At 40.8% G+C, this 22,266-nt stretch overlaps 1 protein-coding gene across 7 annotated transcripts in view; it reads left to right on the top strand.

Annotated features, from left to right (window-relative positions):
• Nucleotides 1-22,266, top strand: part of LOC103973237 (acyl-CoA hydrolase 2) — a 95,619-nt gene that overhangs the window by 13,733 nt on the left and 59,620 nt on the right. For 3 of the 7 annotated variants that reach the window (XM_065168153.1, XM_065168154.1, XM_065168155.1), the window contains exons 8-9: nt 9,715-9,802; nt 15,750-15,867. In XM_065168153.1, the coding sequence (XP_065024225.1) occupies nt 9,715-9,802; nt 15,750-15,867 (206 nt within the window). Of the gene's footprint in view, nt 1-9,714; nt 9,803-15,749; nt 15,868-18,817; nt 19,802-22,266 lie in introns of those variants that run through there. The other 4 variants (XM_009387739.3, XM_009387741.3, XM_009387742.3 and 1 more) reach the window with 2 other exon arrangements.

A 22,266-nucleotide genomic window follows, 5' to 3' on the forward strand; every position in this document is an offset into this window, starting at 1 on the left:
TTTCGACAAATCAGATCATTTAATATCAGAAATAGGCGTTGGTGCATGTTGTTGGGCAAGATACATATTAGCACTTCTGGTGGTTGGTTGCCCTTTATCATTAAACTTCCAAACCCATTTGTCCTCATAAGGATTAGGCGATAGATTAAACGAAGAAATAACACTGGCAGAAATGCCCCTAAACAAAGAATGCAGTAAGTCATGATTCCATGATCCGAGGATTGTTGTACAACACAAATTGGTACGATACGGGTGGTGCAGACTGGTCCGAGCATGGACCAATACACAGACTCTCCTTTTTCGGATGATCCATATTAAAATAATAAAAAAATTAAAAGTGGTGGGCCCCAATCCATTTTAGCATTAAAAAATAAAAAAACAAGATTAGGGCTTTTCTTGCATATGAAGCTACAATGCTGCCTCTTCATCGGTTAGTTGTTGCGATGCTGCAACAACGATGCCTCTTCGTCACTTTGTCATCGCGATGCTGTAGTGGCGCTACCTCTTCACCGTTGTAGCGGTGCTAGCTCTTCGGCGCTATGCGCTGTAGCGGGACTGCCTCTTCACCATTGTAATGTTGTAGCGGCACTGCCTCTTTGCCGTTGTGATGCTGCCATCGCTTCCTAAGTATCTTCTCTTCGATGTTGTCGTTGCTTCCCAAGTATCGCTGTACTTCTCCTTTTCTTTCTTCTTCTTTCTTCCTTTCTCCTTCCTTGTTTATTCCTCCATCGACCCTTCCTCTTCAACCTCCTTTTCTTCCTCGTCAAAACATCGGTATGCATTGGCATACCGTGTTGTCACGGACAAAGCTGTTAATGGGGTGTTTGATGTAATGCTCATGTATATCCATGTCTTTCGGTTTTATTCATCCTTTGTACAATATGTAGAAGGCTTGCAGTAGGCTTGATAGTCCCATTTTGATTAGCTTTGTTGGCCATGTCAGGCTTGTAAATGCAAGTTGTATGCAGTCATCACGTAGAGGCAAAACTACATAGAAACGGGGCATCCAAGTAGCCATTTTAGGGGTTTTCTAGCTTCGTAGAGTGGTACGGAGTGTCAGCTAATACAACAACCAAGAGCTACCCGGTTGGATGAGCCTTTGGGGTAGTGTCTAGGGCTGGTTCGTTGCGTTGTTCCACAACAGCGTCATGTGGGCACTTGTAGGGACTTTGGCCGCGGTGGACCACCTTGGACCTTTTGTCAAAATCAGCTAAGTCCGTGACAGATGGTATCAGAGCGGGACACAGACACACTTATAAACACTTGGTATGCAAACGTGGGGATCTAGCGGGGTTACATTGAGACCATGTCAGGCTTGTAAATGCAAGTTGTATTCAGTCATCACGTAGAGGCAAAACTGCATAGAAATAAGGCATCCAAGTAGCCATTTTGGGGGTTTTCTAGCTTCGTAGAGTGGTACGGAGTGTCAGCTAATACAACAACCAAGAGCTACTCGGTTGGATGAGCAATTGGGGTAGTGTCTAGGGCTGGTTCGTTGCGTTGTTTCACAACAGCGTCATGTGGGCACTTGTAGGGACTTTGGCCGCGGTGGACCACCTTGGACCCTTTGTCAAAATCAGCTAAGTCCGTGACAGATGGTATCAGAGCGGGACACAGACACACTTATAAACACTTGGTATGCAAACGTGGGGATCTAGCGGGGTTACATTGAGAGTAGCTAGCATGCGTGATCGTTTGGGGAAACGAGTGTTGAGATATAGAGAAGGAGTCGTTTAAAGGAGCGGGCATCCGAGATTGACATTCAGAGGAATGACCGACCCTTCGCACAAGAGGCACTATGAGGACGAGCAAGTTGGGAAGAACGTGTAGCGCATAAAGGTTGGGATGGTTGAGTTCAAGCTACGGCTTGACATTGGCAATCAAACTTGACGGTGTTCAAGACAAGCAGGGCGCTTGGCAAAGAATGAGATCGTGCAAGGTGGGATGGATTGCTCAGCGATTGAAAGAGTTATGTAAAGCTCACAGAGGTGAGGGGAATTGCTAGCTTGAAAAATTTGGTGCTTATGCAAGGGCTTGTATGCGGACAATGAATTGTTCGTGGCCATCCTAAGACGACCGAAACTCAACGCCATAAAGCATTGAAACTTTCCCTTCGGTATGGGAAGGATACATCCGTAGGAGGCTGAAGTGTGTAGTGAGTTCAGCATGTTGCTAGCCCTTGAGGGGTGCATATTAGTGAAGAGCCACAATCTAGCAAGTGCGTTCATGTGGACGGAACAATGCATAGTTTGTTCAGCAAGGCAGAGTAGTCCAAGAGGATGATGGCCTCTGAAACTTCTAGAGGGAAGGATGCGAAGAGGAAAGTTGCTCTAATAGGTTGACTGTCTATTGACACCCAATTGCCTTCGTAAGGTTGGTTGCCATTCTCAATGATCGTTTGTACTAGATCCGGAACTTCTAGTCTTATAAGTCTGGTATCAAAGAATGAAGTACTCAAACAAGGCATCCTTGGTATCTCAAGTTTAAGGACTAGATACACAATTGGGACTACGGAATTGCTGTTTGACGATAAGGTATCATTAAATAATCAGCATTTCGTAAGCGGATCATTTTGTGAACTCATTCTCCAATGAGCACCTCACTATATCCCTACTGTCGCCACACAAGTAGTTATGAGACTAGTTGCCTTCATCATATAGACGAGTATATAGTACATCGGTTTGTCCGATTACCTCGATGTCCTTCTCGAGCAACCTATGACCTGGAATATTTAGGATCTGTGTTTAAAGGTGAATTGGTCTCATTATCATGATTTCATTATGATCTAATTCCCATTGCATAGGTCTAAGGACATCATAATATATTCATCATCCGATATAAAGTGAGAAAATGCTATAATAAATATTAACAAAAAAAGATTGTGTAGTGTATTACATGTGCCATTACTCACGAGATTGGCTTGCAAGACACTTGTAACTAACAATCTCTCATTTGACCTAAAGCCAATCACCCACATGCCTGATCCCAATCAGGTCCCAATGATGCTCGAAAATAATCTGAGATAACGACTTTGTCAGTGGATCTACAATGTTATCTTTGGATGAAATTCTTTCCACTACTACATCACCATGAGCTACGATCTCTTTGATCAAGTGAAACCTCCTCAGAACGTGCTTAGACTTTTGATGAGATTTGAGTTCCTTTGCTTGAGCAATCGCCTCATTATTGTTACAATATTAGAGAATTGGCTCCTCGTTGCTCAGCACGACTCCTAGATCTGCAATGAACTTCTTCATCCAGACTCCCTCCTTTACTGCTTCTACCATAGTAATATACTCCGCTTTAATGGTCAAGTCAGCAGTAGTGTCTTACTTGGAACTCTTCCAGCTTACTGCTCCTCCATTCAGGGTGAACACATACCCTGAGTTCGACTTACTATTATCAACATTAGACTGGAAACTTGAGCCCGTGTAGCCCTCAACCTTGAGGCTACCTCCTCCATATACTAATAAAATATCCTTAGTCCTTCTCAAGTACTTAAGGATTCACTTTACTGCCTTTAAGTGTTCCAAACTTGGATTGGCTTGATATATGCTCGTAACACTTAAAGCATGCACTATATCAGGCCTGGTACATAACATAGCATATATGATAGATCCTATCGCAGAGGCATAAGGTATCCTATCTATATCTGCCCTTTCTATAGGAATCTTTAGGGACATACTCCTAAAAAGTGATATTCCAAGTTTCATTGGTATAAGACCTCTCTTGGAATTTTCTATGTCAAAACTTTTGACAATGGTGTCTATATATCTGGACCGAGACAAGCCAAGTATCCTTTTAGATCTATCTCTATAGATTTGAATCCCCAAAATGTAAGATGCTACGCCTAAGTTCTTTATGGAGAAGTGTCTAGATAACTAAGCCTTAACCGTGGAAAGCATTCCTATATCATTCCCAATGATTAGGATGTCATCCACATATAGCACCAAGAAGGTGATAGTGCTCCCACTTTTTTGTACACATAAGGCTCATCTTCGTTCTTAACGAAGTCATAAGATCTGATTGCCTCATCATATCTTATGTTTTAACTTCGGGAAGCTTGTTTTAGTCCATAAATGAACTTAAGCAATTTGCATACAGTGATTTAAAAAGGCGCTCGGGCGCTCGCCTAGGCGCTCGGGTGAGGCGAGGCGAGGCCCGAGCGCCTCGCTAATCTCCCAGGCGGCGCACTTCAAACAGGCGCTGCTTGGGCGCTCGCCCGAGCCCAGGCGCTAGGCGCTTCGGGCGAGCGCCTGGGTTAACCAAGGCTACCGAACCAGGATTTTAGGTCTGGTTCGGTCCTGGTTCGGTCTTTGATGGTTAGTTGGTTCAATCGAACCAACTAAAATCGATATAAGTGAGAACCCAACCCTAACCCTCGCTACTGTCGCTGACGCTCTCGATCCCGATCCTGATCCCGATCTCGCTGCTCGCCGCTGTCGCTGCTCGCAAACGCTGCCTCTATCGTCGCTCGCGCCTCCCGCTGCTCGCCGCTCTTGCTCCCGCTGCCGCTGCTCGCCGCTGTCGCTGCTTACAAACGCTGCCTCTATCGCCGCTTGCGCCTCCCGTCGCTCGCCGCTCCTGCTCCCGCTCCCGCTGCTCGCCGTTGTCGCTGCTCGCAAACGCTGCCGCTGTCGCTGCTCGCAAACGCTGCCGCTGTTGCTGCTCGCGCCTCCCGCTGCTCGCTGCTCCTACTCCCGCTCCTGCTCCTGCTGCTCGCCGCTGTCGCTGCTCGCAAACGCTGCCGCTGTCGTCGCTGTCGCTGCTCGCAAACGCTGCCGCTGTCGCCGCTCGCGCCTCCCGTTGCTCGCCGCTCCTACTCCCGCTCCCGTTGTCGTTGCTACCTCCTTACACTCCGCTGCCGCTGCTGCTGCTGCTACCGCTTCCTCTTTTCTCAGTCAGTAGGCTCAGCACCCCCTTACACTTCCTTCTTCTCTTTCTGTTAACAGTATACAGTATACTATACACTGTTAATATTGTTAGGTTTATTTAAAATTATTAATTTTCAATACTGTTAATAGATTTTTTTAATTTAATAGCATATTTTAATTTAAAATTTTAAATAATTATATTTATTAATTATATTATATATTTTTATATTTTAGCGCCTCGCTTCGCTCGGGCGAGCGCCTAGCGCCTCGAGCATTTTTGGACCTTGGCGCCTTTTGGCACATAGCGCTTTTCATATACACCTTCTCGAGGTTGCTATTAAGGAACGCGATTTTCACATCCATCTGTTAGAGCTCATAGTCATAGTTTGTTGCAATGACCAACATAATTCGAATGGATTTCAGTATGGCCTCTAACGATACTCTTTAGCTACTAGCCTTGCCTTATTGGTCTCTATCTTTTTATCTACTCCAATCTTCTTCTTGTAGATTCATTTGCAACCAATGGGTACAATACTCTCAGATGTACCAACTAAGTTCTAAACTTTGTTAGAGTACATGGAATCCATTTTGGAATTCATGGCCTTTTTTCACTTCCTAGAATCGATGCTCGTAATATCTTCTTTGTAGGTTTGAGGATCGATATCCTCAATGTCATTACCTTGATATGTCCTACGTATCTCTCAGGAGGGTTAGATACTTTTTCGGATTTACGCAAAGTCGGAACTTGTGTGTTAGGTAACTAAATAAACTCGTCCTTAAGAATGGTGCTTGAGCTAGGTTCTCCAACCTCGCTCAACTCTATCATGCTCCCACTATTTCCACCAAGAATGTGTTCCTTCTTAAGGAACACTGCCCTCTTAGCAACAAAGACCTTTTGGTCCTTGGGATGATAGAAATAATACCCACAATTCTCCTTGGGATATCCCACGAATTTGCATCGTTTCGTCCTTCATTCTAACTTGTTAGGATTGTGTCTCCAAACGTGGGTAGGGCAGCCCCAAATTTTAACAATCTTAAGATCGGACTTCTTCCCTTTCCATATCTCATATGATGTAGATACTATCGCTTTAGATGAAACTCTGTTTAGAAGGTAAGCTGCGGACTCATTATGGAAAGAGACGGGTAAGCTGCGGACTTTGTTTGTTCAGTAGGTCGTATCCATATCTCATTCTTGGGCGTATCCCTAGAAAGAGATGAGTAGTTTGGTGAAACTCATCATAGATTGCACCATGTCCAATAGTGTGCGGTTCCTCCTTTCCGATACACCATTGAGCTGAGGTGTATAAGGAAGGGTCCATTAAGATAGAATCCCATGGTCTTTGAGGAATTAGGTGAACTTTGGACTCAAGTACTTTCCTCTTCGATTTGATCGAAGAGTTTTAATACTATTTTCAGTTTGGTTTTTTACCTCATTCTTGTGTTCCCTGAATTTCTCGAAGGCTACGGACTTGTACTTCATTAATTACACATGTCCATACCTAGAGAAATCATTAGTAAATGTAATGAAGCATAAATAACCACATATGAACTGAGTTGGCATACATCAGTATATATGAGTTCTAGCAACTCAGTGGTTCTCTCTACAGTTTTACTAAATGGAGAGTTGGCCAATTTTTCTTGAAGGCCATATCATTTTTGTTATCCTTTGTCTTAGGTCAATTATTTGAAACAAAAAGAAAACACTTATATTGGACTCAATGTATGGTACATTGTATTGATTTAATGTTGGAGAATATTGAAAAGATTTCTAAAATCAAGAAAACTTTAGAAAGAGAAATCTTTGTTGTTGGATTTCTTTATAATCATTCTAGGGCTTTGAATATGATGAGAGGATTCACAACAACAAGGAATTGGTGAGGTATGATGTCACCCAATTTGCTACTTCCTTCTTAATATTATAGAGCGTGCATCGTAAAAAACATAACCTAAGAAACATATTTACCTCGGAGAAATGGGTAATAAACAAATTGGCAAAATAATCAAAAGGCAAGGGGGCTAGTGATATTATCTTAATGTCGTCTTTTTGGAATCTTGTAGTTTATATATAAAAGGTAATGGACCCTCTTGTTCGAGTTCTTCGGTTGGCAGATAATGAAAATAAGTCTACAATGAGATATATTTATAAGGCTATGGATAGAGCAAATGAGACGATTCAAAAGTTATTTAATGGAAATAAAAAAAAAAATCTGTAATCATTGACCAAAGATGGAATTGTCAGCTTCATCGTCGTTTACATGCAACATGATATTATTTGAATCCAGAATTCTTTTATAAGATCACATCCGTTGGGTTTGATGGAGAAGTTCTGAATCAGTTATATCAGTGCATTGCAAGATTGTTCCAAGCCTTGAAGTGCAAGATAAGATTATTCATGAATTATCTTTTTATAAGAATGTCGATGGCCTTTTTGGAATTCCAATGGCAATTCGATCCAAGACAACTACATCCCTAGGTATTAATAATTTGATATAATTAATTTCATCTATAGTATGTTATTATGTTATTATTAATAATAAAATAAATTTTACAACTGAATGGTGAAGTTTATTTGGAAATTTCGCATCGAACTTGCAATAATTTGCTATCAAAATATTTAGTTTCACATGTAGTATTGTGGGTTGTGAGCGAAACTAGAATGCCTTTGAGCATGTAAGGATTACAAAATATTTAATTTATTTTTTTTATATAGATGTATTAATATATTTTTAAATTATATGACATGATATATTCACTCAAAGAGAAGAAATCAATTGGAGCATCAACGATTACACGATCTTATTTATACAAAGTATTATCAAGCTTTGAAGGCTCGTTATGATTTGCGAAATAGAATTGATCCAATCTCATTACAAGACATTGATGATTCAAATGAGTGGTTGGTAGGAGAAATGAGTGCAAACTTATAAGATATCGAAGACGAGCTTGTATTTGAAGATGATAGCTTAACATGGGGAGATGTTAAATAACTTCTAAAACAAATAATAAGAAAAATTTAAGTTAAGGGTAAGCCATATCATAAAATTAGTTCGAATTATCTAAATACCGACCAGGTCAACTGGTTTATTCAAGTTTTTAACATAACCGATCTAATAAATGAACCAGACCATTTGCTTATCCGGTCTAACCACTCGATTCGTTTTTAATCTCTAGTTACCACTCTTGTATAGGCGATAGCTTCACCAGGGTTACTAGTGACCTACTAGTTATATTAGATCTCTCCTCTCCTAGGTGGTAACATAATTTGACCATTATTATTATGGCCTTATGCCTCAATATTTGATCATTACTACCTCTCCGCAAGGTGTTAACCTCGCTAAGGAGACTAGAAATTTACTACTTATACTCTATCTAATTAGTGACATGGATATTTCTTGATATACATATAGGTTTCTTGACGAAATATAGCACTGGAACGTCCATTATTGCGTCTGAAGATTATTTTATGCATCACCATCAAGTTGGCATTGTTAATAGCATGGTATGCAATTTCGAATGGTACCACCCGATACGGGCGGTACGTACCGGTCCTACGGTATACCGGTATGCAGACCGCCCGCTATTGGACGGAACGTACTACAATGCTACAGTGCTATAGTGCTACAGTAAGAGTAAGAAATATTTAAAACCGGTCGGTAACAGTGATACAGTGCTCCAACGGTCAAATTGACCGTTGAATCCTTTCTCATAGTATTTAAACCTTTCTTCTCTCCTATTTCACTCAATTACATTCTTATACTCTCTTAAACTATCTCAAACTCTTTTTTTCTCATATTTGTGCTCTTCTAAACTCTACAAAACAACGATTTGTGAATTGAATCGAGGCTAATTTGGGAAGATTAAGAGGAAGAACTTTTTAATCAAGAGATATGTTTATATAAGGACAATCCGTAATGGACTGAAATACGAACCTTGCACAAAATATTCTTCAAAGCCTGAAAAAGATATGTGATACTATTCTTACCTAATTTATATTGATTTTGCTAAACTTATGCTATTACTATATTTATTCCTAACTTAAAAATCCTATCCTAACTTTTTTTTTTTTTTAATTTTCAGGTATTTTCGGAGGGCTTTATACCTAAATTAGGTGTACCGCTCAGTATGCCCTGGCGTACCGCTCGGTATACGGTACCGTACCGTACCTAGCCAACCTCGAAACACCAGTATGATACGGTATTGCATATCTTAGTTAATAATACATACACATGGTTGGAAAGAGGAGCAAGTTTATGCAGTAGTATTTCCATGACGATGATCACTTTGTTTAGATTTTTGCAGATATCTCTGCGGATGAGTAATATTTATGGAAGTTTACTCTGATATTTTAATTCGTGCTATACAGATTATCATGTAAGAAAGATGCATGATCACTGATTATATTTCCAAAAGCTCATGGATATATATTTTTTTTCTGTTGTTTCAAACTGAATATTGAAGGCTGGATTTGATCCCAAGATTTTGCTGTAATTAGTCAAGATCTTTATTAATTAAGCTAGCTAATACTTCATTTGCTATTCTGGCAGAATTTAAACCTTAATTATTCATTAAGCATTACTGCTCGTTCTCCAAGAGCAATTCCTGGAACTGCTAGATCTTTCAATTGTCAAATACCAAATTGTTAGGGTTTTTGACAATGTAAAGTCAAAAGATCTAGTTTCATGCAAATATCTATTTTCTTGTAGTCAACTGCAAACTATTTTGTTTTGAAGGTATTGCACATAATAGTTCATCATTACCTAGTTGGTGTTAAATTTTAGACGAATATATAGTGGTTGATGTTCCTTTACATCTTATAGACATGTTTTTTTCATTATTGCAGGCACTAGCAGCAGCATCTAAGACTGTGGATTGCCTTAAATTGGTGCATAGTTTACATGCTATGTTTATTCTAGCTGGAGAGAATAATTGTATGTTTAATACTTTCCATGTCATTTACTGATGTTTTTGTTAAATCAGTACGATACATTATTGGTTGTTGTAATTTTTTGCATGTTTTTCTATTGCTTTTATGTTTATGGCATGTTTATGTATTGCAAAGAATTGAAGTCTATCCAAACTGGTGTTGTTAAGATAATGAAAGAATACAAAAGGGGAATAAGTCAATAAGAGAAAAAAGATGATATAATGTCAAAGAGAGTACAAAAAAACAGCATTATTTTATCCATTGTTTGATTGTTTGCCTGTGCTTGTGTGGAACGGGCTGTACACACTGGTCTGGGCGTGAATCGGTTTGCGGATGTTGGATTGTCCCCGTTTCAGGCGATCCTATCTGAACCACTAAAAATATTAATAAACATACTTTGGGGCTCGTATTCATGAGCCCTCTTCGCTCAAACATGAGCCCTTTTGCTCATTTCACCTTGTGTAGTCTCCCACTCTCCCATCGTTGCCTGTCGATTGACGTGTGTTGTTGACAAGTACACCTCGTCCTCTTCTTCAACTCCTCTTCCTCTTCCTCTTTCCTCCTTTTCCTCTACCACCTCCTCTCCTTCCTCCTCTTCCTCCATTGCCTCCTACTACACCTTTCTCTTCCTCCTCTTCCTTGTGGCCTCCTCTTCTTCCTTTCTCCTTCCTCTTCCTCCTACTTCCTCCACCGCCTATTCTTCTTCCTCCTTCCTCTTTCTATACCATCCCTTCTGCTTCTCCATCTTCTTGGTTCTCTTCGGGTGACCAGTATGGTGTGTTAGGATCAAGAGCGGCACTAAGAGGGGTGGTGAATTAGTGTAGCAGAAAACTTTCCCGATTTCAGAAAAATGTTCGTTTCGATTAAAACTGATTTCGACGAAAATGGTTTCGATTCAATCCGTTTCGGAGAGAAGTTGAACTTGAAAGCTTTCGTAAAAGTGCAAGAGATGATTAAGGAGATTTGCAGTAATGTAAATAGCACAAATGAAAGCAAACGAGAATTTAGAGTGGTTCGGTCAATGTGACCTACATCCACTTTCGGATTCCTCCTCCGACGAGGTCACCGGTGTCCATTAAAGGCCTTCCTTCAATAGGCGAAGGCCAACCGCCTTTTATACCTCTTTCTTCTTTTGCCAGGTTTAGGAGACAACCCTTATAAGTCTTACTCCTCTTTCTTGGATGGTTACAAGGCTAAGAGATGAAGGAGAACTCTTTCTAACTTTTACAACACTTTTAAGACTCAAGAATTCAAGATTAAGCCAATACTTTCGTGCCCTTTCATGTAGAAAAGGGTGAGGTTTTTATAGGTCCCAATGGCTTCAAAATTTGAGCCAAAAAGTGTTGCATCCTCGGATTCCGGGTTACTGGAGGTATCACCGCCATTACTGAGTGGTACTACTACCGCTGATCTGACACTGGGCGGTACCACCGCCTGATAGGGGCGGTACAACTGCTGGCAGCATTCACTGCCGGCGGTACCACCACCCATAAAACCTGGTGCACTACTTTCCAAGCGGTGCCACCGTCGACCATGTTTTCAAGGGCTGAATTGGCCGCTCAATTCGACCTAATTCAGCCCTATTAAGGGCCTAGTTGGCCCTAATTAAGTTAGTGGGATTACCTCCCAATCCTAACTTAATTTACGCTCTAACTACGATAACTAAGACATAATTACAGCGCTTCTTGTTCCGGTGCGTCAATTGCTCTTCTGGAGAGCTTCCGACGTACTTCCGGCGAACATCCGACGAACTCTCGGTAATGTTCCGGCGGACTCCCGGCAAGCTCCTGGGCTTTACGACGATCTTCTTGGCGAGTTTCGACAAGTTTCTTTGGCAAGCTCTTGGACTTCTCGGTTGGTTCCGGTAGAACTTCCGATGAACTGTCACGGATTTAGTTGATTTTGCCTAAGTCGTGCGGCACCCTTGCATGTCCATCCGCAAAGGTCAGCCTCCCCGAAACCTCCAATGGTCCCTTAGGACCTACAAAAGAGAAAACGGGTTAGAGAAAGCGCCTCACTCGGGATCCATAAGCAAACATCTCCGAAAACACTTCATAGTTAATGCAAATTACAAATGGACTTTACAAGCTCAGAACGGTTGCACAACAAAGGGTCAAAATGGTCCACTACAGACCGAATATCTCTTACAAGTGTCTACATGACATAACCTTTATTTATAAGCCTAAGAAGGCCACTAAACCCAATTAAAATGGGGCTGTTAAGCCTTCGACCGTCCCTCAATATACTGTGCAAAGCATAAACAAACCAAAAGACACGGACATACATAAGTATTACATTAAACATCCTGTTTAGAACTTTGTTCGTGACATTCTCCCCCATTTATTCCTTCGACGTCCTCGTCGAAGCCTTTGCTGACACTACAACTCCTCGCCTTTGCTGAGTCTTCAATCTTCTGCTCCAGCTGCAATGCGCCTCTTGGCTCCCAACTGCTCTCCGCTACTGTTGTTGAGTAGTCAAACTTTCGATCCGCTATGCTGCTTCAACTCACTAATGACTCTGACTCTAGTGTGGGGTTAGCTGAGTTGTGTTGATCTTTGTTGGTTCCTACGGATTCTTCAGATGAAGGAAAAAACCATCCTTACTATGCGCCAGTCTCTCAAATGCCTCATGCTGCTTGTACTGGGTGGATGCTTGTTGGAGCTTTAACGAGCATTGCCTCGCAAACTTTCGAAGTTTTGGGTCATTCCTCCACAAAATTTGTCCATCGACTCTTCTTTCACTTAGTTGTCACTTCCAAGTAGATTCGTATCACTTCCATTTTCGATTGGCATTTTGTTGGGAAACGAAGGGGATAATCTACTCTCAGTAGCACTGATCACCATTGGTGAGAATTTGACAACTATTGTCTTCCATTATCTTCGAAGGGTCTTTGAACCTGTGCCGAGCTCCTCTGTTGGATAGATAAGAGAATTGGGGTACTCGGTTTCGCCCATTCTCTTAAGAGTTGAGAAGGCAAGGGTTACTTGACTTCACCCACCTCCTCAAGGGTTGTACTCCATACATCGAGCTGGTTACTGACCTTCGCTTGCTCTTTGCTCACACTTCTGAAGCACTCGAAGTGTTTGCACTCCTTGTATTGAGTTAGCTACTGTGATTCACCTTCTCAATGCCATCGAACTTCTGAAATGCAGAAAGTTTTCACCCTAACTTAGAGTAAGTCTCTAATAGTTTTGGTCGCCTCTGGGATTGTACCGTCTTCTCCATCAACCCTACTGCCTACTCCACTGAGTAGCAAAGGTACAACACTGCGTACTGCCTGCTTCGTTCCTTGGTCATGCATTCTTGCATGACCGAAAGTCCTTCACTTTCGGCTATCTTGATGAGAAGCTCGTTGACATCGGTCTTACGAAGTTCCTTGGCCTCTACCCTTCAGCCTTGTCTCAGTACTTGGAGTTTGCCTCTGCATGCTCCACCTCCTCGGTCCCTTTCATGACCAAGCGCTCTCCCTCCATGATAGCAAGGGATTGATGACTTCACGGAGTCTCGCCTCTACGATACCATGGCGCTGCCATGCCTATGGCCCTACTATCCGTCACCTCGTATCTGCATCCCGTTTCTTCACGATCGGTAGATCTGCCTTTGTGGCGCTCCTTCGAGTCCACCTCCATTCTAACCGATACTTTGTTTTGGGTAGCTAAGTCCCTTTGGACTTGTCGCTTCCTCGCCCCTTTCGACCCCCTGCTTCAATACCTTTGTGTTCTCCAAGTAGTTCCCCTTGGTCGATAGAAAGACAGATTGCAACTCCCATGCATGACCTCTGCCGTCATGTTATAGGGTTTGCACCGATTCTGTTCTTCTTAGCTTCCTTGGTAGCAACGTTCGCTTACTCGACCTTGTCCTCTGACTTGCCGGGCTCCCTTAAGCGAATATAGGCTCTGGAGCAATCCAACTCTCCAACTGTTTTGATCATACCTCTGCATGATCAAGTCCCTCTCATGGGACTTACTGGTACTTGCATTCAAACTTTTCCCTCGGTAGTACACAGCCCCCATATGTTGATAACCAAGGCTTTCATCCGATGCAAAATTCGATGCACGTACGGAAGACCCGCCTCTACGGTACCATGGCCTTCACTCCTTGAATTCATATTCCTTCTTACCGCCGTGTTGTTCACTGAAGTGGAGCTCCCAATAGCTCCCGATTATACCTCCGCATGATCTAGTCTCTCACAGGACTAGTCATGTGTATCGCATTGCCACGAACTGTTCCACCACGATCCGCTGCACCATGTCGCCTCTTGGTGACATCTCCATTGTATTCTGATCCTTATGGGATGAACTCGAATTGTGATCCCTCCATGTGTGGCCTTTGCCAATACATCGTAGGGTCTCTTCCACTTTCGATTTTGTTCACTCCTTTGGCAATCGACCTTCATCCACCCGCTCTTGGGTCACATCTAGATGAAGTACCGCTCTAGGACAGTCCGTCGCCTAGTAGCTTTCGAAGTCCACCGACTTCGCTGAAAATAGTGCACCATTGTTTGGATCCTGGGCCTTTGCCCCTACTAGCACAATCTCCACTGCGCACCGCTTCCTTCATGGCAACTTGAATGACAACACTGTGGCATATTCTTCAAGAGTACTCGCCTCCGCGTCCTCTTGCCCCGTGCCAAGGCCTTCTGAACCCAACTTCGCCTTCGCAAGTTGAGTCGCCTTAGTTCCTTCATCAAATGCTTCTCCGAGATAAGGTGTATGTGCCCAGAAGCTCCATTCGTCTTCGGCACTATGTAAGATGAGTCCGCTGCATCAGAATGAAGGACCCATGGAACAACATGATCCTGCTCTTGCCTCTGCAAGAGTTCATGTCCTTGACCTTTGTTCAAGGAAAGCTCTGTGCCTCCGCTCCATGTTTCATCTTTTATGTCGACTCCCTTTATGCAGCTTGGGTACTTTGCCAAGTTACACCCAATTTGTTCCGCTCCTCGTTCTGCATTGAGTTGATGGTGGCCCTCGCACCCATCATTCCACGGGTCAGCCCTTCCATAAACTCTATTTATGTCACAGATGTAAAACTAAAGAAACCAGTTAATAAATGCTATCAAGCAAGATTATGTATTTTTCTTGTTTATGATGAATGAAATAGGTTGGAGCATTGGAATAAAGCATAGATAGAAATCATATACACAGAAAATGTTTACCATATACAGCACTGATTAGCCAACAGGAGCCAGACTGCAGAGGATTAAACTGTCAGTATATAATAATATATCACACAACATCTTTGGGTTATTAACACACCACTCCAACATGTACTCATTTATTTAAATTACCTTGACATGTCTCTGAAGTGTAGTGGCATGATACTTTTATTATACAAGAGATTAACAAACAAAATTTCATATGTTCGACTTGTACTGCAACTTGACCATTAGAAACACTTGTTGATTATTGCTCAAATTGATGAGAGTTGTCTCTCTACCTACAGAACTCTATTTAATGAAAACAATAATAGTATGAAAAATTAAGGATTAAATATATGCAGAGAATCTCCTTTTGTTTCTTTTCATCCACAACACAAATAACACTCAATATGTACCTGTCCATGCTGTGGACAGTATGCCAGTATACTAAAGTGCAGGGCAGAGTTTCAAAATGGAATTCTTTTTTTTTTTTCTTTTGTGCTTCTATGCCAACCATCCGATTGGTGCATAACAGTCCCAGCTGGATCCTCTATGGGTGCCAATACTAGTATTTAATAGTTAAAACCATGTCTGTGGCATTCATTTGGACCTTGATACACCATGTAGACTTAGTTTGCAGCTTTAATGCTACTTTTTGTATTTCTTGTTACTGCAGAATTTTCTGAAATTGTTTCTTTAATCTAGTTTTTGCTATAATTATGTTTTTTATTTTATTTATCAAATTCCTTTGCTGCAACAAGTGCAAATGAAATGATTTATTGCTAATTAATTACACATATTGCTGCTATAGCGCCTATTATATATCTGGTTCATCGTGTACGTGATGGGAACAGTTTTGCCACCAGAAGAGTTGATGCCAAACAAAATGGATATGTCATATTCACTTTGTTTGCTTCTTTCCAGGTAAGGTAAAACATTTTTTTGAACTGATCTGCATAATCAGACTATCTTGCTGCACTTTTTGCTGACCTTTTATAGTTCCAACTTGTAGATGGTAGGCAACTACCCTTAAACTTGAAGTGTTTCTTTCCTGTTACAGTTTCTTTTTAGTTTATACTTTAGAACTCTACATTATTAGTTTAATTCGTAAGAAGCCACCCCTTGTTCATATTTTACCAAATTTTAAGCTTAACGTCTACAGCTATTTTCATCTTGTTGAATCTCGTAATTTGATGATGAAACTACTTGATATATGTTTATGATTTAATCTGCGTTTTGAGTGACGCAGGATGCTTTGATCAGGATGAGACTATTAAAGCAGGAACATCATGTTGTGCCGGAGGAACATGTCAGAAGATTGGACGTCGGGCCAGTAGATCGGTCGACGTATCGACAGAAGGCTTCGGGCCGTGGACTCAGGCATCGGGCCAAGAAGAGCGGGTATTGTGCCAAGGATATCGGAGTTGCGGAGTCAACTGGCCGATTGGGCAATAGGCTGTAGGAAAGGACGATGCGCCGAAGAATCGGACGAAGCGTCGAGGGACCAATGACATGCCGGACAACTTGGTTAATTGTTTAGGATTAATTGTCTCGATCGAAGTTTTTGTTTTGAGTGTGCAGGATTAACTACGATGGAAGAAAGACAAGCAGCAGGAGTTGCGCTGGAGTCAAGTTCATGATCACGTTGGGAGTTCGAGAGTTCGACGGAAGTACGGACGGTCGTCGGAGGTTCTGCGGGAACAGATCCGAGAAGTCCAGAAGCTTGCCAAGCGAAGCTCGTCGGAACTCGCCAAGTGGATCGTCGCAAAGTCCAGGAGTTTGCCGGAAGTCCGCAGAAGCATCACCGAGGGTTCATCGGATGATCGACGGAAGTTCGCCGGAAACTCGCCGGAAAAAGCAATTGATGTACCGAAGCAAAGCTGCAGAAATTGTCTTAGATTTAATCGTAGTTAGCACGGTGATTAAGTTAGAAATGGGAGGTGATCCCATTAGCTTAATCCTGGGGCAATTGGGCCCCTGAAGAACTCAAGTTGGGTCGAATGGTTCAACCCATTCGAACCCAAGAAGCTGTGGGAGGTGCAACCGCCCAGGCAGGGAGGTGCAACCGCCCAGGCTAAGTCTCCCAGCGAGACTGGGCGGTGCAACCGCTCCAGCCAGGCGGTGCCACCGCCCAGGCTAAGTCTCCCAGCGAGACTGGGAGGTGCAACCGCTCCAGCCAGGCGGTGCAACCGCCCAGGGCTCAGTCTCCAAGCGAGACTGGGCGGTGCAACCTCCTCTGTCAAGCGGTAGCACCGCCTGAGCTCAAGTTTCGAGCTCTGCCTGGTGATGCAATCACCGAGCTCAGTCTTCGAGCTCTGGAAGAGAAGTACGACCTCTTTGGCCAGGAGATGCACAGCCTAAGCTCAGTCTTCGAGCTCTGGCAGAGAGGTGCAACCACCTCTGGCAGAAAGGGGCGATCACCTCTGGCAGAGAAGAGAAACTTCTCTGGTCAGGAGATGCACCGCCTGAGCTCGGTCTTCGAGCTCTGGCAGGAAGGTGCAACCACCCCTGACAGAGAAGGTGCAACCGTCTGAGCTCAGTCTTCGAGCTCTGCCAGGCGGTGCCACCTCTCCAGTCGAGAGGTGCAATCGCCTGAGCTCAGACTTCGAGCTCTGCCAGGCGGTGCCACCTCTCCAGTCAAGAGGTGCAACCGCCTGATCCCGGAATTTCGGGATTTGATCGTTTTGAGCTCGAAATTTGAATTGGGTTGGGGCTTATAAATACCCCACCCATTCAGCACTGAAAAGAAACAGACCCACACCGAAATCTTGATCTTTTCTGTGATTCTAAGAGCTCAAAAGTGTTGTAAAGCCTTTAAGTCTCCTCCTTCTGTTCTTCAAGTTTTCAGTTGTAAAGTGAGGAGAGAAAGGTCTGTAAAGGTTGTCTCCTGAGCCTGTTAAAAGGAGAGAAACTGTAAAAGGGCAGTTTGGCCTTCGCCCATTGAAGGAAGGCCCCTAGTTGACGTCGGCAACCTCGTCGGTGGAGGAAGCCAAAAGTGGAGTAGGTCAAGGCTGACCGAACCACTCTAAATCTCTGGTTTGCGTTTATTTTTGAGCACTTTATCATTACTGCAAACCTCCTCCATTACTACTGCTCTCTGCGCTTTCACGAACAAGTTCTAAGTGCTGTTCTTCCGAATCTGCATTCAAACGTAAATTCGTATTTTCGTACATTACAGTTTACGTTTACGTTTGATTCTGCAGAACTGTCTTCGGTGCTTTTACGAAAGAGTTTCTTTGCAGTTTACACTTACATTTTGATCCTATTGATAACTGCAAACTGTCCTCTACAATTTTACGAACGAGTTTCAACATTTAGACGTAAAACTGCATTTAGACGTAAATCGGCTTTCCTCTCACAATCATCAGTTCTCAGTTCACGTTTACGTCTTGATTTCAACTGCATACTGCTTTCTGCGAGTATACAAACGAGTTTCAAAGTTTAGACGTAAATCTGCGTCTAGACGTAAAACAGCGTTTAGACGTAAATCTGAGTTTAGACGTAAAACTGCGTTTAGACGTAAATCTGAGTTTAGACGTAAACTGCGCTTAGACGTAAAACTGCGCTTAGACGCAAAATATGTTTAGACGCAAACTGCGCTTAGACGCAAACTGTGTTTAGACGCAAACTGCGCTTAGACGCAAACTGTGTTTAGACGCAAACTGCGCTTAGACGCAATCTGCGCTTAGACGCAAACTGCACTTAGATACAAACTGAGAATTAGCTTTTGCATCATAATAGTTTTTTTTTATTGAACGAACGCAGCTTTTGGTTTTTAATCGCTGTAAGATTTCCGCTGCACTAATTCACCCCCCCCCTCTTAGTGCTCTCGATCCTAACAATTAGTATCAGAGCGGGGTATTTCTCATTTCGGATTTACACCCGAGAGAAATGGCTCTTCAAGAGGGCTTTTCGGTCTTTCGTCCACCGTTCTTTAACGGATTGGACTACACTTATTGGAAAACTCGAATGAGAGTTTTCTTGATTTCTCTAAATATGTATTTATGGAATATCGTTGAAAACGGTTTTCAACTTCCCTCTAAATCGATGAACGAATGGTCGGATTTAGAGAAGAAGTATTTTTCTTTAAACGCAAAGGCTATGAATGCCTTATTTTGCGCTTTGGACAAAAATGAGTTCAATCGGGTTTCTTTGTGCGAAACGGCTTTCGATATTTGGCGCACTCTTGAAATCACGCACGAGGGAACTAGTAGAGTCAAAGACTCGAAAGTTAATATTTTACTACATGATTTCGAGCTTTTTCATATGAAACCAAGCGAAACCGTTGTTGACATGTACACCCGTTTTACGGATGTCGTCAATGGTTTAAAATCACTTGGTAAAAGCTTTTCGGATTTTGAACTCGTTAACAAAGTTTTGCGCTCACTTTCTAAAACTTGGGATTCAAAAGTAACTGCAATACAAGAAGCAAAAAACCTAAACAACTTACCACTTGAAGAACTAATTGGTTCATTGATGACATATGAAATGGTGCACAATGCACATGATGAACATGTTGAACACAATTACCTTCCAAAGAATAGGAAGGATTTGGAACTCTGGACAAATGAATGCCACTTGAGCGATGACTCAAGTGATGAGGACAATGATGAACAAAACAACCTTCCAATGAACAGGAAGGATTTGGGACATAGAACATTTGAAGACCACTCGAGCATAAGCTCAAGTGATGGTGAATTTAAACTACAAATGAAACTAAAATTAAAAAGCAAAAAGAATCGAACTACTTGCTTTAAACGCAAGAAGAAGAACAAAAATTGGGATGAATCGAGCTCCTCCGAAGAAGAGAAACTCAACAAAAGCAAGGCGGCAAACTACGCCTTAACAGCCTACAATGATGAGGTAATCGAAATCCCCCTAATTTATTTTGAAATTACTTGATGCTTTCATGATGTAGTTTTCTTTTTTAGTTTAGAATTAATTTTCTTGAAAATTACATGTTAAAAAAAAAAAAAAAATTACAAAATTATGATCATGCTAGTAATTTCGAAAATGATAATATTACATATTTTATGATAAACAAACAAAATTATTTTAATTGAAAATATGAAATCATGGTTAAGAAGTAATAATGTGTATCATGTTTGATTAACATTGTTGAATGAAATCACGTTTGATTTAAAGTAATGCATAATAATATTAAATGGTTATGATACAATGATTAACAATTTTATGCATGAGATTTTAAGTTATTCATGATCATGAGCTTGTTTGATCTTCATGATTTAAATTCAAAATCTATAGCAAAAATCATGTCTGAATATATGAAAGTGTTAATTTCATTTTCGGATTCACTTAACAAGTGGTATCCTAACAATCGGATTTCCTCATACACTTATGAAAAATAATTTTCTAAAATAGATTTGATGAAATGATTCCTGCTTATAAATTCCATCTTGAAATATGAATGATAGTATTTTTGCTTGCAAAGATATGTTTCACATACATATCTCCTATGATTCATGTGCAGAAAAAGAATTTATAAATCATAATACAATGAGATTTCTTATGCAAAAATAAAGTGCTTTTGTGATTCATTGCTAAAGAGAATAATTATTAAAATCATGATCTTGATAATTATAATATGAAGCTCGTTATAAATCAAGATCGTTCATTATGCTTATCAAAAAGGAGTTCTTCAAATGAAATGCAACTTGTCTTTTGATTTCTTAGAATTCAATAAAGTGTCATATTAATATCTTAAAACTTGGAATATTTTAAAATGTGATCTTGATAATAATGTTTCAAGTTGCTCTTTGTACTATATCTTTTCAAATGAATCATGAGCCTTGATATCATATATTTCATAATATAGAAATAACAAGATTTCTTTGCCTTTTGTCTTGAACCTTCATGCTTATCTTAATTTGGCATATAAAGACTAAGGCATGATTAGATGAAAAAGAATCTCTTAAAAAATGCTTTTCCCATCTGATTGAGATTAATGATTTCATGATATTTTGTGAATCTCGAAATTAATTTTAATGACTTGATTATGAATTTCAAGTTAATGATTTGATTTGAACAAGTTTTATCTAAATCATAATCTTGAATTGATACTCACAATATGAAAGCATTGATATTCATGACTTGAATTGGATTGAAACATTGTATGCTTAAATTAATCATTCTCCTATGTTTCAAAAATTCCTTAAATGCCTTATGTGATGATTGAAAACTAACTTGCTTTATGATGAATCACGAATCATAACTTGATCTATGATGCCTTGAAATGATTGAAATATTTAACACTTTTATGCTCTACCCCCTACTTTCTTCTTGTTTTCAATGATAAAATGGGGAGAAGTTTTGATCATGGATGGTAGGATATAATTTGACAAAATTGATACCATCATGATATGAAACATTTATGATATGAAATTATGCATGTAATACTTCAACCTATGATAACGATGCATGCAATGATAAAATATTCATGATGAAAAATTGTCTTGACATTCATAACTTGATTATTCATCCTTTGTCATGATTTTGAAATCGTTGTAAAAGGAAAAAGAACTACAAAACTGTATTCTTTCTTTCTTTTTGACAATGACAAAGGGGGAGATAGCTAGCTTGCACAAGTCAAGAAGATGCAAAAACTTGATTGCTAACTTGCTTATTTCAAGAAGCAAAAATTGTCTTCTTGAAAATCACTATCTTGAATATCTCAAGAAGCAAGACTTGCAACCTGCACATTACAATAGGAAGCAATAATCATGAGCCTACACAAGAAAGTTATCTTGCATTTGCTTTCGAAGTTTTTGCTAGCCTGTATATTGCGAAACTTGTATATCGTAAAAATTGCTAGCTTGTAGTCTAAAGAGAAGCGAAAAGTTGCTATCTCAAAAGAAGCATATGTGCTATCTTGCCTATCTCAAGAGGCAAAAATGCTAACTTGCACATCTAGCAAAACTTGACAAATTTGCATATCTCAAGAAGCAAGAGTTGCTTTCTTGAACATCTCAAAACTGCTAGCTTGCATGTTCTAAAAGTGCTATCTTGTATGCTGTAAAACTTGCATATCTAAAACTTGATAGCCTGAATATTCTAAGCATGATGTAACATTTGCTAAATTTTCTGGCTTCAAAACTGTATGATGATAAAACTTGATAATATGTTTTTCATGCAATAAGTTGAACCAATATCACAAACACTTGATTATGATACTTCTCCTTTTTGTTGATGACAAAGGGGGAGAAGTATGTTGATGAAAGTATGTTGATGACATGACATGTGATGCATAAGTTTATGCATATGTTCATGTTGACGTGTTGCAAGTATTCACGATGAATATTGCAATGACT

This window comes from Musa acuminata, chromosome BXJ3-9, assembly GCF_036884655.1.
Source record: "Musa acuminata AAA Group cultivar baxijiao chromosome BXJ3-9, Cavendish_Baxijiao_AAA, whole genome shotgun sequence".
Taxonomy (NCBI): domain Eukaryota; kingdom Viridiplantae; phylum Streptophyta; class Magnoliopsida; order Zingiberales; family Musaceae; genus Musa; species Musa acuminata.